Source organism: Microcaecilia unicolor, chromosome 11 (assembly GCF_901765095.1).
Source record: "Microcaecilia unicolor chromosome 11, aMicUni1.1, whole genome shotgun sequence".
Taxonomy (NCBI): domain Eukaryota; kingdom Metazoa; phylum Chordata; class Amphibia; order Gymnophiona; family Siphonopidae; genus Microcaecilia; species Microcaecilia unicolor.
The window spans coordinates 2,481,356-2,497,070 of NC_044041.1; the positions used below are offsets into that span (position 1 = coordinate 2,481,356).

The 15,715-nt window shown below is 42.8% G+C and overlaps 1 protein-coding gene across 1 annotated transcript in view; it reads left to right on the forward strand.

Annotated features, from left to right (window-relative positions):
* The first annotated feature begins 303 nt into the window (after nucleotides 1–303).
* Nucleotides 304–15,715, forward strand: part of LOC115480449 (coiled-coil domain-containing protein 117-like) — a 37,723-nt gene continuing 22,311 nt past the window's right edge. Inside the window, exon 1 of the mRNA XM_030219131.1 lies at nucleotides 304–531. Coding sequence (XP_030074991.1) covers nucleotides 365–531 — 167 coding nt within the window. The 5' untranslated portion in view covers nucleotides 304–364. The remainder of the gene's footprint in view (nucleotides 532–15,715) is intronic.

The following is a 15,715-nucleotide window of genomic DNA, read 5'->3' on the forward strand; positions in this document are numbered from 1 at the left end:
TTCCACTACAGCCCGTCTCGTTGTTTTCATTGTCTCCTCTTGGCTTGCTATATATGGCGTTATTTTATTCGATGACAATGTTCAGGACTACAAGTCCCAGAATCCTCCGAGGGACGCGTGCGCCGTAGACGGACGCTGCCGCACGCGGCGCTACGTCATTCCGCGGCCGCTCGTTTCCGGCGCGGTAGAATGCCGCGTGCTGCTGAGGTGCCCCGGAAGAAGTCCTTCGTGGCGGGCGCACTGCAGGGCCGCGCGCGCGCTTTCTTTTGCTTCATTTTTTACCTCACGGCGCAGCGGCCGCAGCTGGAGATTTCGAGCGGCTACGGCTTAAGTGACCGGAAGTCGTCGTCTTCATGAACTGGCCATGGCCGGCGGCGGGAACGGCGGCGGCTACTTTGACGTGCGGGAGCGCCCTTACCTCAGCCCCCCCGTGGCCAACGCGGGCACGTTCGGCGGCGGGGTCGTCTGGGCGGGGGCGCGCATAGACTGTGGGAGCGCGGCCAGGCTGACCCCTGCCCTTTCCTCCCCGGGGTAAGGAGGCCCGCGAGGGGGGGAGGGGGGAGGAGGGACATCACGTGACTCCAGCTGGAGACATCATAACCGTCCTTTATCTCTACTATACAAAGATCAGGTTATTCTCAGAGGCCTAGAAATAAACCCATTGCAGGACCTTAATAATCCCACCCACACATAACAAGAAGCCTTTTACTACTACTGGGACAGTGGCCAAAACTTATCCTAGACATAAGCAGTTCATTTTGCCCCAAGTCCATTTTAATAATGCCTTATTATTACCAGCTTTTGTTTACAAAACTACAGTGACGGAGCAGGGGCGTAGCCAGACAACAGATTTTGGGTGGGCACCAAGTGTTTTCCCCCCATAAAAAATAAATCTCAGCTGGTGGGGAAAACGCTTCTTTCCACCTTGGCAGCAGGAATGCGCAGGAGCCGGTGTTGTGGAGAGTAGCGTTTCCGTTACCATCGGGGGGAAATCTTCAGCTGGCGGAGCTTGGGATTCCCACCAGTTACCACTAAGCATGTGCTACTGTTGGGTGGGCCCTGGCCCACCTGTGGCTACGCCACTGTGACGGAGCCATGGTTCCTGGGCTCCCCAAGGTCTGCTGGTTTGGTTGGTGGGGGTCCCCCTCCTGCGGTGGTATTCGCCCCCACATTGCCTGCCCTGCTTTCCCCCTCCCCGTGCACATGCACATTTTTAGTGAAATTGAGTGTGCATGAGCTTTCATGCATGCTAAACTTCAGTAAAAGGAGCGTGTGCGCTTTTGGTGGGGAAAGCAGGACAGGCTGTGTAGAGGCAAATATCGCCACAGGAAAGCTGCTGGAGGGGCTTGGGAACCCCTGCCAGCCCAGGTATGTGGGGTTATGGCAGGTGTCAAGAGTGGTAGGGAGGCGGTGCAAAATCTGCCCCCCTCCCCACACACACACTTTGGGCTCATGCCCCCTCCCAAATCAAGGGCTGGGAAATTATCCAAATCTTTTTTTTAATCCCTGCTAAACTAAGGTCTTTTAACAAATTCTCTGGCAACGAATTCCAGAATTCATTTACATGTTGAGTGAAGAAATATTTTGTCTGGTTTGTTTTACATTTACTACTTAGTAGCTTCATTGCATGTCCCCTAGTCCTAGTATTTTTGGAAAGAGTAAACAAGTAATTAATGTCTACCTGTTTTGCTCCACTCTGTATTTTTTAGACCTCTATTATATTTGGAGCCTAGTTCTACATAATTTGACTAGCAAACACAAAATGATAATAGCTAAATAGCTAGTGTACCTGAATGTAACTCACCTTGAGCTGCTACTGAAAAAAGGTGTAAGCCAAATCCAAATAAATTTGATGGCAGTATTTAAAACCATAGGTTGTGTTTTGTTTTGGGGTTTTGTTTTTTTTTTAAGATGATTAGAAAGTAGGAAAGTTTTTGTCAACTGTGGATAACTTAGTCTGCAGCAAGGTAGATTAGGTTAAACATAGGATGAACTTTATTACAGTTAGTATTATAAAAGGGCCCCTGGATTTAGTGGTTCTGTTATTAATAAAAACTTATCCCACCATTTCCAATGTTCAGTGGGTTACAGTCTTACATACACGATATCAGACAAAAAAACAATCTATCAGAAAAAAAAGCTAAAATAAAAATCGTACTGTAAAATAAAATGTTTACATAGAAACATTCACAAATAAGAGGAATTATATTTTCCTTAGCTTCCCACAGATTAGTTCAGAACTTGTGGGTTATGTCCGTCGACCAGCAGATGGAGACAGATAGTAGTTCTTTGTGATTCATCCCTTAAGGGTGCAATGTAATCCTCCACCAGATGGAGGATGGCTTAACCATACAACTTCTAGATGGATCAGCTCCTGATCCAGTTTGGTAACTGAGATTCAGTTGAGCTTGTGGGTACCTTTTAGATTGTAAGCTCTGTCGAGCAGGGACTGTCTCTTCATGTTCAAGTGTACAGCACTGCGTACGTCTAGTAGCGCTATAGAAATGATAAGTAGTAGTACCTTTTAAGGTTGAGGCACCATACAGTTCAGAGATTCTGAGCTTCCTACCCCCTTCCCTGGTGTGTATGAGGCTTTTGTTCTGAATGCTGAGATTCAGCATGTAGCAGGGAGAAGCAGTATACTGTATAAAAATATTGGAAATATAGCATAGCTGTGACTTGGAATTCCCTCACCGTTCCTGCCTGCCAGAATATTGAGAGCAGCAAATCAGCTGTGAGTACACTAAATCCTCTCAATTGTATTTGTCTGTCTGGGCTTATTTCTCTTCATAGGCAGCTCCTTGGCGCTAGTGACCTGCTCTGCCTTTGCTTGAGGGGATTTCTACATTTTCACTCAGCAAGTGTGGGAGGGTGGCATCAGGGGGTTTGTAAGGATTTTACTGTCCTCTTCATGGATGCGACTTACGGCTTTACACTGCTTAGCTGGCATACCCTTGTGGATATGTGTTTGCTTGTTTTTTTTTTTTCTTTTGAAAATATCTGTATTAGTTCAGAGCTGAGGTGCAGCAGACAGAAACAGAGGTCCAAGCAAAAACAATGCCAATACAAAGAAATGCAGGTCTCCAAGTAAGGTGATACCAACTGCAGGTAATCAACGACATAAATAAGTTACAATACCCTGAGAAAAAAATACATCACCCCTCCCTGAATGTTTTCAATGCACAAAAACACACAGACAGACAAACAAAGCAAACAACCCAATTAAAACCTCCTGCTCTCCCTCAATATACTCTACACCTGTCGTAGATACCTCAATCTCGATTGTGTCCCTCCTCTCCAGTGTTCCCAGGTGCAAACAGGGTGAGATATCGTTCCCAGATATCTCAGTATTGGCGCTGCTTGAGTGAAATAGGATCCACTCCGCTTTTTAATTGAAATAGGATCCACTCTGCCATCTCATGCATAGCTGTATACCACACCCTAACCAGCAGGTCCTTCTGGTCAGCCCATGACTGCAATATAAATTTCTTAACATGCAGAACAGTTGGGGAAGGTTGGTATCTGGATTGGGTTGCTGATGCTTTCTTTCAATCATTGTGGAGCTGCAGTTCAATATTCCGGAGGAAGTTAGAACTGTCTTGGGGGAAGCGACAGGCACAGATGTCTGGTTCATATTTTGAGGTGAGCTGTGCTTCAGTGTTCATTCATGCCTTTTTTTAAAACAGTCTTTTCATAGAGCGCCATTACAGCATTCCAATGCAGTTGCAGGATAAGCTCTGGTCCTATTCACCAGAAAGAGATCCTGTTTCACATGAGTTGTTATTTTTGAATCCCATTAAAAGACGGAGAGCTCTCAGCCTAGAGTGCTCCCCCTTTCTATATTCAGTCAGAGGGATGAACTTGATATACCGCCTTTCTGTGGTACAACCAAAGTGGTTTACATATTCTATGCAGGTACTTTCTCTGTCCCTACTGGGCTTACAATCTAGGTTTTTGTACCTGGTGCAGTGAAGGGTTAGGCGACTTGCACAGGGTCACAAGGAGCAGCACTGAGCATCAAACCCAGTTCTCCAGGTTCTCAGCCCATTGCACTAACCATTAGGCTACTCCTAATAATTCTGGCAGCCTGCTTCTGTTGGAGGGCCTAAGGGACTGCTCAGATATAAGTTCTACTCCTGTGGGAATTCTGTGCAAAAAAACTGAAAATTGTTCACAATATTTGAAAATTCTGCACACTTGATTTGTAAATTCTTTGTGCAGAATTTCTCCATTGTAAGGATGTCATCTCCCCACCAGGCATAAAATACCCCCTACAATGACCACCCTCATCCCAAAGCAGTTTCCCATGCACCTTACTGCAGACCTCCATCTTATTCCCATGGTGCGTACACCCCCCCCCCCCAAATCCATCTTTTCTTCCAGCCCAGCCCCCCCTCGCTCATCTATGGGGGTTTTTTTCCGAGGCCCCCAACTCTCCCTCCCTGCACACTCACTGCTTCAGCGCAGCAGGAGGAGGAGCTGCACCTGAGTGCATCAAGGCTGCTTCCTGCATCTCCACCATCCCAAGCCTGACTGTTCCTTTGAGCCTCACAGGCCTTCGTATGGCCGCACAGCTTAAAGGTAGTGCCGTGGACCGATGCAGTAGAGGGGGAAGCAGCCCAACATGCGGCTGTACAACTCCTCCTCTTGCTGCGCTGGAGCGGTGAGTGCAGGGAGGGAGGGAGGCAGCTGGAAAGCAGATCACAGAATTCTGCAGAGGTGGGGTACTCTGCACAAATTCTGTATTGCACAGTAGCATAGAATTCCCCCAGGAGTAAAGTTCTTTCCTGTCCCCTATACTGGAGAATTGATTCCATTCATTCAGGCTGTAGTTGCCTTCCGGTACCTTGTTGCATCCATTAAGTTATGTGTGCCCTTTTGTTGGGGTTAGTGATACGGAGATAGTATGGTCTTTCTCATATCCTAGGTGTTTGGTTTGGGCTGTTAGCATTGGCCTTCTGTCATCCGATGGGTCCTTTCTTTTTCTTCCTTTGCTTCTCATTTGCATCAGTTGAGTTACATTCTGTCTGCACTTTTGTCTGTGTTTAGAGGAGGCAGCGTTAGCCTGTTCTTTTCTCAGCAGGATCTGTGGTACTTCTATGTTTCTTCATCATGTGGGCTGCAGTTTTTTAGCAGGGACATTTTCTGGGATTTGCATTTCTGCTGTCATCATGTAATACATTGCTGTATAGAATTTTCAGCTATGTTCCATCAGCTGTGCGAAGCCCAGTTCTCAGCTCCATTTCAGTGGGTTGCATTGTGATTTGTTTTGACTGCATTTTTCTTTCAGGTAGTTTTCGTCCTGAAACTATTAGGCATATTTAGTGGCGAAGTTTCTGCTATTTTCTCCTTATGGTCTTATCCATGCTAGACTACATCTTACCTCTTCTAGAGTGTACCTCTCGCCTACCTTATAGGATTAGCAAAATAGTGGTTTTCATGGAATTGCTTTACTTTCAGTGCCACCCAGCATATTCTACTTTTGTCTCAGATTCACTACCAGTTACTCAGGGCTGGGGCAACAGATAGTGGTGCCCTGAGCCAACTTAATTTGGCAGCACCCCACCCTCTCCTCATTGCATTGCTTCCGTCGCCTCCTCCCTCCTCCTGCAGGTTTGGCATATCTCTCTCCCTTGACCAGCATCTGTTCACTTCCACCCCATCCAGTCTCCCTTGCCCCCCCCCCCCCATGGGTGAGGGCACTGCTCCCTCACTTCTCTCACTCCCCGTGGTCAAGTGAGAAGGGAGGAGGAAAGACAACTTGTAGACCAGGTGAGGTCAGAAGCTGGGTATTTTGGTGCCCTGGACACCTTGCCACTTGTGTTTCATCTGTGCCTCAACCTTGAATTTGGCAGTGTGTAACTGTTCAGTATCAAGCGTTGTTATCCGCACAGCGTCACCTGTGCTTTGACACACACAATTCAGTTTCATAGTATGTATTCAGCTAGGTTCCTCAGCACAGAATCCTTAAACTGGGCGTTGGTCTATAGTCCTTACCTGTATACAATCTGTTGTGCTTACCCACACATGTTCTAACTATACTTAGCCTCCCAAATTCACGTGCTCATTCTCTCAGACCCACTGGGGATTTTCATCACATTCAGCTGTGTTTCTCTTCTCTTGGTCAGCTCTGCTTCAAATTGCAGTTGTAGCTGAGATTTCCCTCGGAACAGCTTAGTTTGTCCTCCAGAATCAATGGTTCTTGACTTCACAGAATTCATTCAGATTAATCTTGCAAGTCAGTTGGGCTTGCCTCAAACTGTTGGATATACCTTTGCATAGTGAACAGTGATTAACCTCACAGTATTGGTTGTACTTAACATCAGCAATCAACTGGACTTACCCTTAGAAGCTCTTTTTCAGAATCAGCTGAGTTTAACTTCCAGGATTTGACTAGGCTTCTCGAGAATTTGGTTTTGATTATTCCCAAAGAATCAGTGATAAACTTCTTAGATTTAGCTGGTCTTCATGTCACAGATTCAGGTGGGTTAACCTCACATCTTAGGTTGGTTTTAAATCATATGGTTAGAGGGGGTTGACTTGTTAGGATAAGCTAACATCTAACTTCGCAGAATCAGCTGGCTTTTGTCTCATAGACTAAAGGGCATTTAGCCTTGTAGAGTCAGTGGAGCTTAACCACACACATTTCATTCTTCTGTATCATCGGGTGAGTAGTCTTCTGGAATAAACTACTACTAATCATTTCTAAAGCGCTACTAGACGTACGCAGCTCTGTACACTTGAACATGAAGAGACAGTCCCTGCTCGACAGAGCTTACAATCTAATTAGGACAGACAAACAAGAGATATGGAATATTAAAGTGAGGATGATAAAATAAGGGTTCTGAATAAGTGAATAAGGGTTAGGAGTTAAAAGCAGCATCAAAAAGGTGGGCTTTTAGCTTAGATTTGAAGACTGCCAGAGATGGAGCTTGATGTACCGGCTCAGGAAGTCTATTCCAGGCATATGGTACAGTAAGGTAAAAGGAACGGAGTCTGGAGTTAGCGGTGGAGGAGAAGGGTGCAGATAAGAGAGATTTACCCAGTGAACGGAGTTCCCGGGGAGGAATGTAGGGAGAGATGGAGAGGTACTGAGGAGCTGCAGAGTAAATGCACTTATAGGTCAATAAGAGGAGTTTGAACTGTATGCGGAAATGGATAGGAAGCCAGTGAAGTGACTTGAGGAGAGGGCTAATATGAGCATAACGACACTAGCGGAATATTAGTCGTGCAGCAGAATTTTGAACAGATTGAAGGGGAGAGAGATGGCTAAGTGGGAGACCCTTGAGAAGCAAGTTGCAATAGTCTAAGCAAGAGGTGATAAGAGTGTGGATGAGGGTTCTGGTGGTGTGTTCAGAAAGAAAAGGGTGAATTTTGCTGATTATTATAGAGAAAGAAACGACAGGTTTTAGCAGTCTGTTGAATATGTGCAGAGAAGGAGAGGGAGGAGCTGAAGATGACCCCAAGGTTATGAGCTGATGAGACAGGAAGGATGAGAGTGTTATCCACAGAAATAGAGAATTTAGGGGGAAAGATAAGAGGCTCAGTCTTGGTCATGTTTAGTTTCAGATGGTGCTGAGACATCCAGGCAGCAATGTCAGACACTGGCCTGGATTTCGGCTGAGATTTCTGGTATGGAGAGGTAGATCTGGGAGTCATCAGCGTAAAGATGATACTGAAAACCATGGGATGAGATCAGAGTACCAAGGGAAGAAGTATAGATGGAGAAAAGAAGAATAAAGAATATCTTGTCTTCGTTAAGTTCATGCTGCTTTCACCTCATAACATCAGCTGTGCTTCAGCTTCTCAGTGTCAGTAGTAACTCAACTTGTCAATGCAAGCGGTGCCTCAGTTGGCCATTACCATGATGCTGCCTTGTTACTACCAGTGATACTTAGTTTCCTGGTCCTTAATACAGACTAGACTTCCAGTCTTTTATAAGTAATGTCTTTCTGATACTCAGTATCACCTGTGACTCACCATCATGATGTCTGATAGACTGCAGCTTCGCATTGTCATTGGTTCCTTAGACCTCAGTACTTCAGTTGGCAGTTAGTCTAAAGTTCTCTGCTGTACTTCTCTTTTGTAGTACAAGCCATACTTCAATCTGTTTCAGACCATCTGTGTGTTTTGTTTTTAGCTTTATAGAGCCTAATTTTTTCACGTCTCTTCCTCTGCTCAATATCACCTGTGCTTCAGCCTAGCGATATCTTTTCTGCTGATGCCTTTCAATGTCTTTGTGACCTCAGCCTCTGTTTCTGCTGTACTTTGGCTGCCTATTTCATTTTCATTCATTTATTATACTTTCTATACTGCCTTTGCTAACTTGCAGACCAAGGCGGTGCACAGACTTAAAACTTTATAAAATAAATCAGTAGGGAAAACTACAATAATTGATAGGAAAGATAAATTTGGACATATGAGGAGCATTCTGTAAGGGGAGGTGGAAAGAAGGAGGGACTTTGGCAGGGGTAAAGAAGTTCAGGGAAAGGGAACAAGGGCGGGTTGGTCTAGCAGCTTGGTACGATATACCTCAAGGGGGGTTGAAAACCAGAGTAAAAAGCCATGTCTTGAAGTTGATCTTGAAGTGCTTCAGTGACTGTTCAACACAGAGTGATAGGGGCATAGAGATCCAAAGGCGCAGCGAAAAAGAAAGCTCGGTATCTAGTAGATTCGAGAATAGCCTGTTTTGGAAGAGCTAGGTGGCGGTCGTTGAGGGACCAAAGCAAATGAGATGGCGAGTAGGGAATGGTGAGCGAAGATAAGTTAGCCTAGTGCTTGTGGCATCGCAAACTCTTGGTATTAAAGGTATTTCCTTTCCATGTTCATTTTTTTTCTGTAATGCCTACAGCTTCCCTATACTTTGGGAACTGCTTGCTACATCATACAAGTTGTGGACTGATCTGTGGGATGCCAAAAAAGGAAAAATTCTTACCTGATGATAATTTTCTTTTAGCCCCAACAGATCAGTCCAGAAGCTTGCCCTATTTTGGTTTTCACAGTGGATTTTTATGGGTTTCGTGTACCAGGTCTATTTTCTGAAAAGAGCACATTCTTCCCAGGAGAGTCTGGGAGACATTTTCAGCACCTTCAGGTTGATTATGCAAAACAAAACAGATTGTCGACAGGTCTTTGTTCTGAAGAGGCTTTATATTCTGATCGGTAGAGTTCTAGTTACTACTTTATATGAGAAACTGTATTTATCATTTCACTTCAGTCTTTCATGCCTCAGTTGCATATCATTGTCAGTGATCTCACATACCACTTTAAATGCTTGGCTCTGTGTCAGTTGTCTTCAATACCTTTTTTATTTATTTATTGCATTTGTATCCCACATTTTCCCACCTATTTGCAGGCTCAATGTGGCTTACAATGCTCCGTTATGGCTTTCGCCATTCCAGAGTTGAAGAAAACAATTGGTGTTTCATAAAGATCATGGATAACATAATAGAATTAAGTAAACAGATATAGGAAGAAAACAGTTCAGCATTTAAGGTAAAGTGATAATGTGTTACATTTACAGTTCTTGATCGTTGTGGTATGCTTTATCTTGTTGGGCAGACTGGATGAACCATACAGCTCTTTATCTGCCGTCATCTACTAGGTTACTATCAGAAATATTTTCGAAAGAGAAGGGTGCCCATCTTCCGACACAAATCGGGAGATGGGCGTCCCTCTCTCAGGGTCGTCCAAATCAGCACAATCGAAAGCCAATCTTGGGTGCCCCCAGCCGCAGTCCGCCACGGAGACGACTTTGGTCAGACAACTGTGAGCAATTCATATTATTATCTACTTTGTATATTATATGTTTATAGCGCATGCGCTGATTTCAATCTATGAGTTCCATTGCTTTATCGTTTGAAATACTGAGGTCTAGGGTTGCATGGTACCTTTAAGGGGGTGAATCATGAAGAGCTACTTTGTTTCTCTGTCTTCATCCGCTGGTCGAGGGACATAACCCACAAGTTTTGAACTGATCTGTTGGGAGTAAAGGAAATAAAATTATCAGGTAAGACATAATTGTTCCTTCAGCATGAGCTATACCATCAACCATTAACCACAAGGATATGCAAATTGGAACAAATGTAGCTTCAAGTACTTTCTAAATTTCATAGTATTTGAAATTAACCACAAATTTAGTGACAGAGCATTCCATAATGCTGGAGCTGCCAGAGAGAAGATATATTACGGGCCTGTCATGCATTTTTCAGATTTGGTATGTCTAATAAGCAATGATTTTCAGATCTTAAAGTTCTAGATGGTAGTGTGGCTAGTGTTATAGCAACGTCATTATTCAAAGCTTTGTGTACTAGTAACAAAACTTTGAATTTGGTGTGATAGCCTGATTATTGCAAACAGTCCATATCAAGTAGAACGGAATACAAATGCTGAGGTGTTATTAAAAAATAAACATGTCTATAAATTAGAACCACAAACATAAATCTGTAGGCCTGAAGAAAACTAATCTCAAACTCAATTTCAATCTGTTTTTTTTTTTTAACTCGGAAGCTAAAGTAGAAGCTTCCACTCTAGATGAAAGAAAACTTTCCAGATGCATTGCGTCCAGAAAAATATAGGAATTGTTTCCAGATGTGACCAGGCACTTACAGGGAAATTTCAAAAAGAAGGTCCCTCCTGCAGCCAAGACCTTAGGCCTTAGCTGCAAGAAGGCCTTATGCCTCAACTGAGCAGGCATGGACACATCCAGGAACATATATATAATCTATCCACAGAAAGTTATATTTTTCTTAGGAAAATGAGACTTCAAGACCTGCATTTTTTTTTTTTGCACCACTGAGTCCAGTAACACCAATATTAACACATTTTCCTGAGATGACTTGAGGAGTTTGGTCAAATTAAATTATCAGAGTTCAAAACATAGTCCCCTTCTTGATTAACTATCTTAGTACTTTTTAAATTCAAAAGCAAGTTGCAAAACATCTCTGATACTTCTTAAACAATTCCAAGGTGGATAAATAATGGGTAACTGGAAAGTTTTTAATAGTCTCAGATTGCAAACTGAGGAAGCATTTTTCAGTGCTTTCATCTGTAATGATAGACTATTCTTAGTCGATGCAGTCAAAACTGATTGACAAACAGCAAAAACCTTGATGTTTTTTTCAGCAGTAGTCAACCTTGTATCATGCTCAGCAAACTTGGCTGAAGTCTCCTCAATGAATTTACTATGCAGTAAAAGATTATCTTGTAAATTCGTATTCGTTCTAGTAATTGCCACAAAGACATCTTTCAAGGAAATATCCTGCTTACCCATTGTTAACACCGAGAAGTCCTTCAGTGTCTTATATGTACTCAGTACTCCCCTTACGCTCCTACCCGTAACCTCCGCTCACAGGACAAATCCCTCCTCTCAGTACCCTTCTCCACCACTGCCAACTCCAGGCTCCGCCCTTTCTGCCTCGCCTTAACCCTATGCTTGGAATAAACTCCCTGAGCCCATACGCCAAGGCCCCTCCCTGCCCATCTTCAAATCCTTGCTCAAAGCCCACCTCTTCAATGTCGCTTTCGGCACCTAACCATTGTACCTCTATCCAGGAAATCTAGACTGCCCCCAATTTGATTGACTGCACTTTTTGTCCTTTAGATTGTAAGCTCCTTTGAGCAGGGACTTTCCTTCTTTGTTAGATTGTACAGTGCTGCGTAACCCTGGTAGTGCTTTAGAAATGTTAAATAGTAGTAGTAAGTAAGGGAACCTTAACTATAGAAAATGACCCATTATCTGGAGAAGAGAAAAAAGGACCCTCTAACGGGGAATCCCCAAAGGGTACCACGCCTACATGACCAGGAGTATCAACCAACTCTCGCTACACAACAGGTTGTGGGGGTGAAGTTCTACCCCCAGAAGACAGAAGCATCCTGAGAGGGAGTAGTACTTATCCTAGAAGATGGTAATTCCATAGGTCCCTTCACTACAACCGGAGCATTCTTTTTCCCTCCTTTCCGTTTCCCCATTGAAGCAGAGCAGATTCCCACACTCCTCAGGTGCTCCTTGATGTGGACTTGTTTGCAATAATGTGGAATTTAATTATTTTTCTTTTTTTGTTTACTTTTTGCATATTTCTGAATCAGTGATTTCTTTGTAATAATGAGTAGAGAGGTGTGGTAGCCTTGTTAGTCACATGGAAAAGAAAATAAGATGATACCTTTTTTATTGGACATAATACATTTATTGATTAGCTTTCAAAGGTTGCCCTTCTTCGTCAGATCGGAAATAAGCAAATGTTGGTAGATGACAGTATATATATGTGAAATATCAAAGCATTTCGGTGACAGTCTGAGGGTGGATAGGTGAGAGACAGGAAGAGTCGGGTGGATGAGGGACAGGGAGATATGCATGGAGATAGGAGGGTGACTTCCCAGGTCTAGCCCCTTCTTTGGCCGTTTTCAAGTCCAAACTTACCCACCTCTTTACCACTGCTTTTGACTCCTAACCACTGTTCATTTGCCCTGTCCTTTTATCCTCACCTCTTTATTTCCTTACCCTTAATTGTTCTTTCTGTCTGCCTGTCTTATCTAGATTTTAAGCTCTTTGAGCAGGGACTGTCTTTTTTGTGTATGGTGTACAGCGCTGCGTATACCTTGTAGCGCTATAGAAATGATAAGTAGTAGTAGTAGTGACAAAGCAGTACAATTTTGTGGTTTATAATTGGCTAGAAAACCCAGATCTTTAAGTCCTGTCTGGTGGGTGTCAAAATATTTAATCATTCTGACTTCAAAGGTCTTACGTTTCTGTATTGTTTTGAAGTTCCCTTTCAGGATTCTTACCATGAAATCACTGGTACAGTGTTCTGGTTTTGTAAAGTGCTGCCCCACAGAGGTGACATCCTGATTGGTACTAGCATTTTTCATATGGTGTCTATGTAAATTAAATCTCTTCTTTAGCATCTGACTTGTTTCTCCAATGTAGCAGCCTTCGTTGCATTTTTTGCACTGAATGATATATACCACGTTGGAAGATGAGCACGTGAAAGACTCCTTAATGTTGAATATTTTTCCTTCCAATGTGGTATATATCATTCCGTGTAAAAAAATGCAACGAAGGCTGATTTAATTTACATAGACACCATGTGAAAAATTTTAGTACCAATCAGGATGCCACCTCTGTGGGGCAGCACTTTAGAAAACCAGAACACTGTACCAGTTATTTCATGGTAAGAATCCTGAAAGGGAACTTTAAAACAATACAGGAACGTAAGACCTTTGATTGATTAAATATATATATTTTTAAATTTAAAGACGTCTTTATTAAGCATCGATAAATAATACAATACATATGTAACACAATGCAGAACCGTTTAGTCTGGTACAAACAATGTACATAACTAGCACCCAAAAGGTATCAACATAATATCAATGCTAGGACAGAAACTTATTATACTTCAATTTTTATCCAATTTTTGTGATTTTGAACTCCCCTTCCCCCCTTCACTCCCTCCCCCCATCCATCAACCAACACATCTCTCAACCAGGGCACCTTTGTAAGAAGGGTTCCCAAACGCTTTTCCATTTAGGCATGGTTTTCCGTTTCACGGCAGTCAGTCTTTCCATCTCACACATATATCTTACTTTGGTAATCCATCTTCCCATCGGGGGCACCAGCGGGGATTTCCAACTTTGCGCTAAATTTATTCGGGCCGCATGTACAGCACACCTTGTCAGTAGCCACTGGTCAGACGTTAGACCTGCCGGCCTGGATCCAAGCAAGAGAATGATTAAATATTTTGACACCCACCAGACAGGACTTAACAAAGATCTGGGTTTTCTAGCCCATTATAAACCATAAAATTGTACTGCTTTGTCACCCTCCTGTCTTCATGAATATCTCCCTGTCCCTCATCCACCCGACTCTTCCTGTCTCTCACCTACCCACCCTCATCCTATTAGATTGTCACTGCAATGCTTTGATGTTTCACTTATATATACTGTCATCTACCAACATTTGCTTATTTCTGATCTGACGAAGAGGGGCAACCCTTGAAAGCTAATCAAGAAATGTATTAAGTTACGTCCAATAAAAAAGGTATCATCTTATTTTCTTTTCCATGTTTTATTTATTTATTTGTTACATTTGTACCCCACATTTTCCCACCTATTGGCAGGCTCAATGTGGCTTACATAGTACCGTAATGGCATTCGCCAATTCGGTTGATAACAAATGCAAGGTTATATTGTGGTCTAATGAGGTAGGTGTGTATCAGGCAACATGAGGGTTGAAGGGAATGTAGATTGTATATTTCAATATTTCTATTGATTACCTTTGTAATAATTAAAATTCTTAATAAGAAAAAAATTGATAGCCAGTGCAGCGATTGCAATATTTTTGAGTCAAAATGTCTTCCTCCCATTAATACTCTAGCTACAGCATTCTGTGCCATCTGCAAAGGTCTGAGTTGACAGCAGGTAAACCAACATAATCATTACAAAAATCAAATTGAGCACGTACGTACATTTCTAAAACTCAGGGTTTCAAATGATATAAGCTTAATAACTTTAGCCCTCCCCCCCACCCCATTTTATAAACACGTAAAGCAATAGGATACTTGATCGTTAGCTGGGAATCTAATATAAGACCCAGATTTCTCAGACCTCAAAACAGTAATACAACTATTTCAGTAGACAGACTTGGTAGATCTTTGTACAAACATGATCTTTCTTTTCCATATTAAGGCAAAGTTTATTTGCTAACATCCGTCTTTGAATTGTACGAAAGTGTAATACCACTAACTCTAGAGTTAGTCATTGAAGTATCAATAGGAACAAAAAATTGTAAATCTGTGTAGATCTTATATTCTACTCCCAGACCTGATAATAGTTGACAAGTTGAACGTACAAATTAAATACTTTACTGCCCACTGCAATGTTTAGTGTTTTCCTAGGTAGGCCCCCTTCCTTCCTAACTCTGGAACTTACTGCTATTATTTTGTGGTAGAATTGCCTTATAGGTCTTGGGTGACTTTTGTAGGGTTTTGTATTGATTCACAATATGGTAATGGGATTTGGATTTAGCTCACACCTTTCTCAGTAGTAGCTCAAGGTGAGTTACATTCAGCTACTCTAGGTATTTTCCTATTCCTGGAAGGCTTTAGTCTATTTGTACCTGAGGCAATGGAAAATTAAGTGAATTGCCCAACTGGCAGCAGGATTTTAACCCTGGTTCTCTATTCATTAGGTTTATCACATATTCTAAACATGTTTGGTAGCTCTATAATAAACTAAAAGCCAGCAGATCTGAAGCTTGGTGACCGTTTGACAGTGTACCAAAAATGTTAATGGGCAAATGGTTGCCGCTAACTATTGGATTTCTGTTACGATGCTGTGAACACCACTGTTCAAAGAGCCAACAGGAAGATGCTGGACTGGAGGGGGACTTGGGCTAACTAGGAGCCAATATTAGTATACCTGCACATAATACTTCACATACTTTTCTGTTTACTACATTGTATTTTGATGCATTGTTCTGGTTTTTATGGCACATCATTCTCTGGAGTGTATTCAGTGTGAATGTTACTGTTCATACGAGAAGGGATGGGGTGGGAAATCAACTGATAACTGCGCCAGCGCAACAGGGTCTTTCCTTGCTATTTTGAAAAGTGACCCGTTGTCCATTTACACCCCCACCCCAAGGACTTTAACTTGCCCCTCTTTAGGCTCCCCAAATGTCTGAGTAAATGACTGCCTATGGTGGAATGGAAAGCAG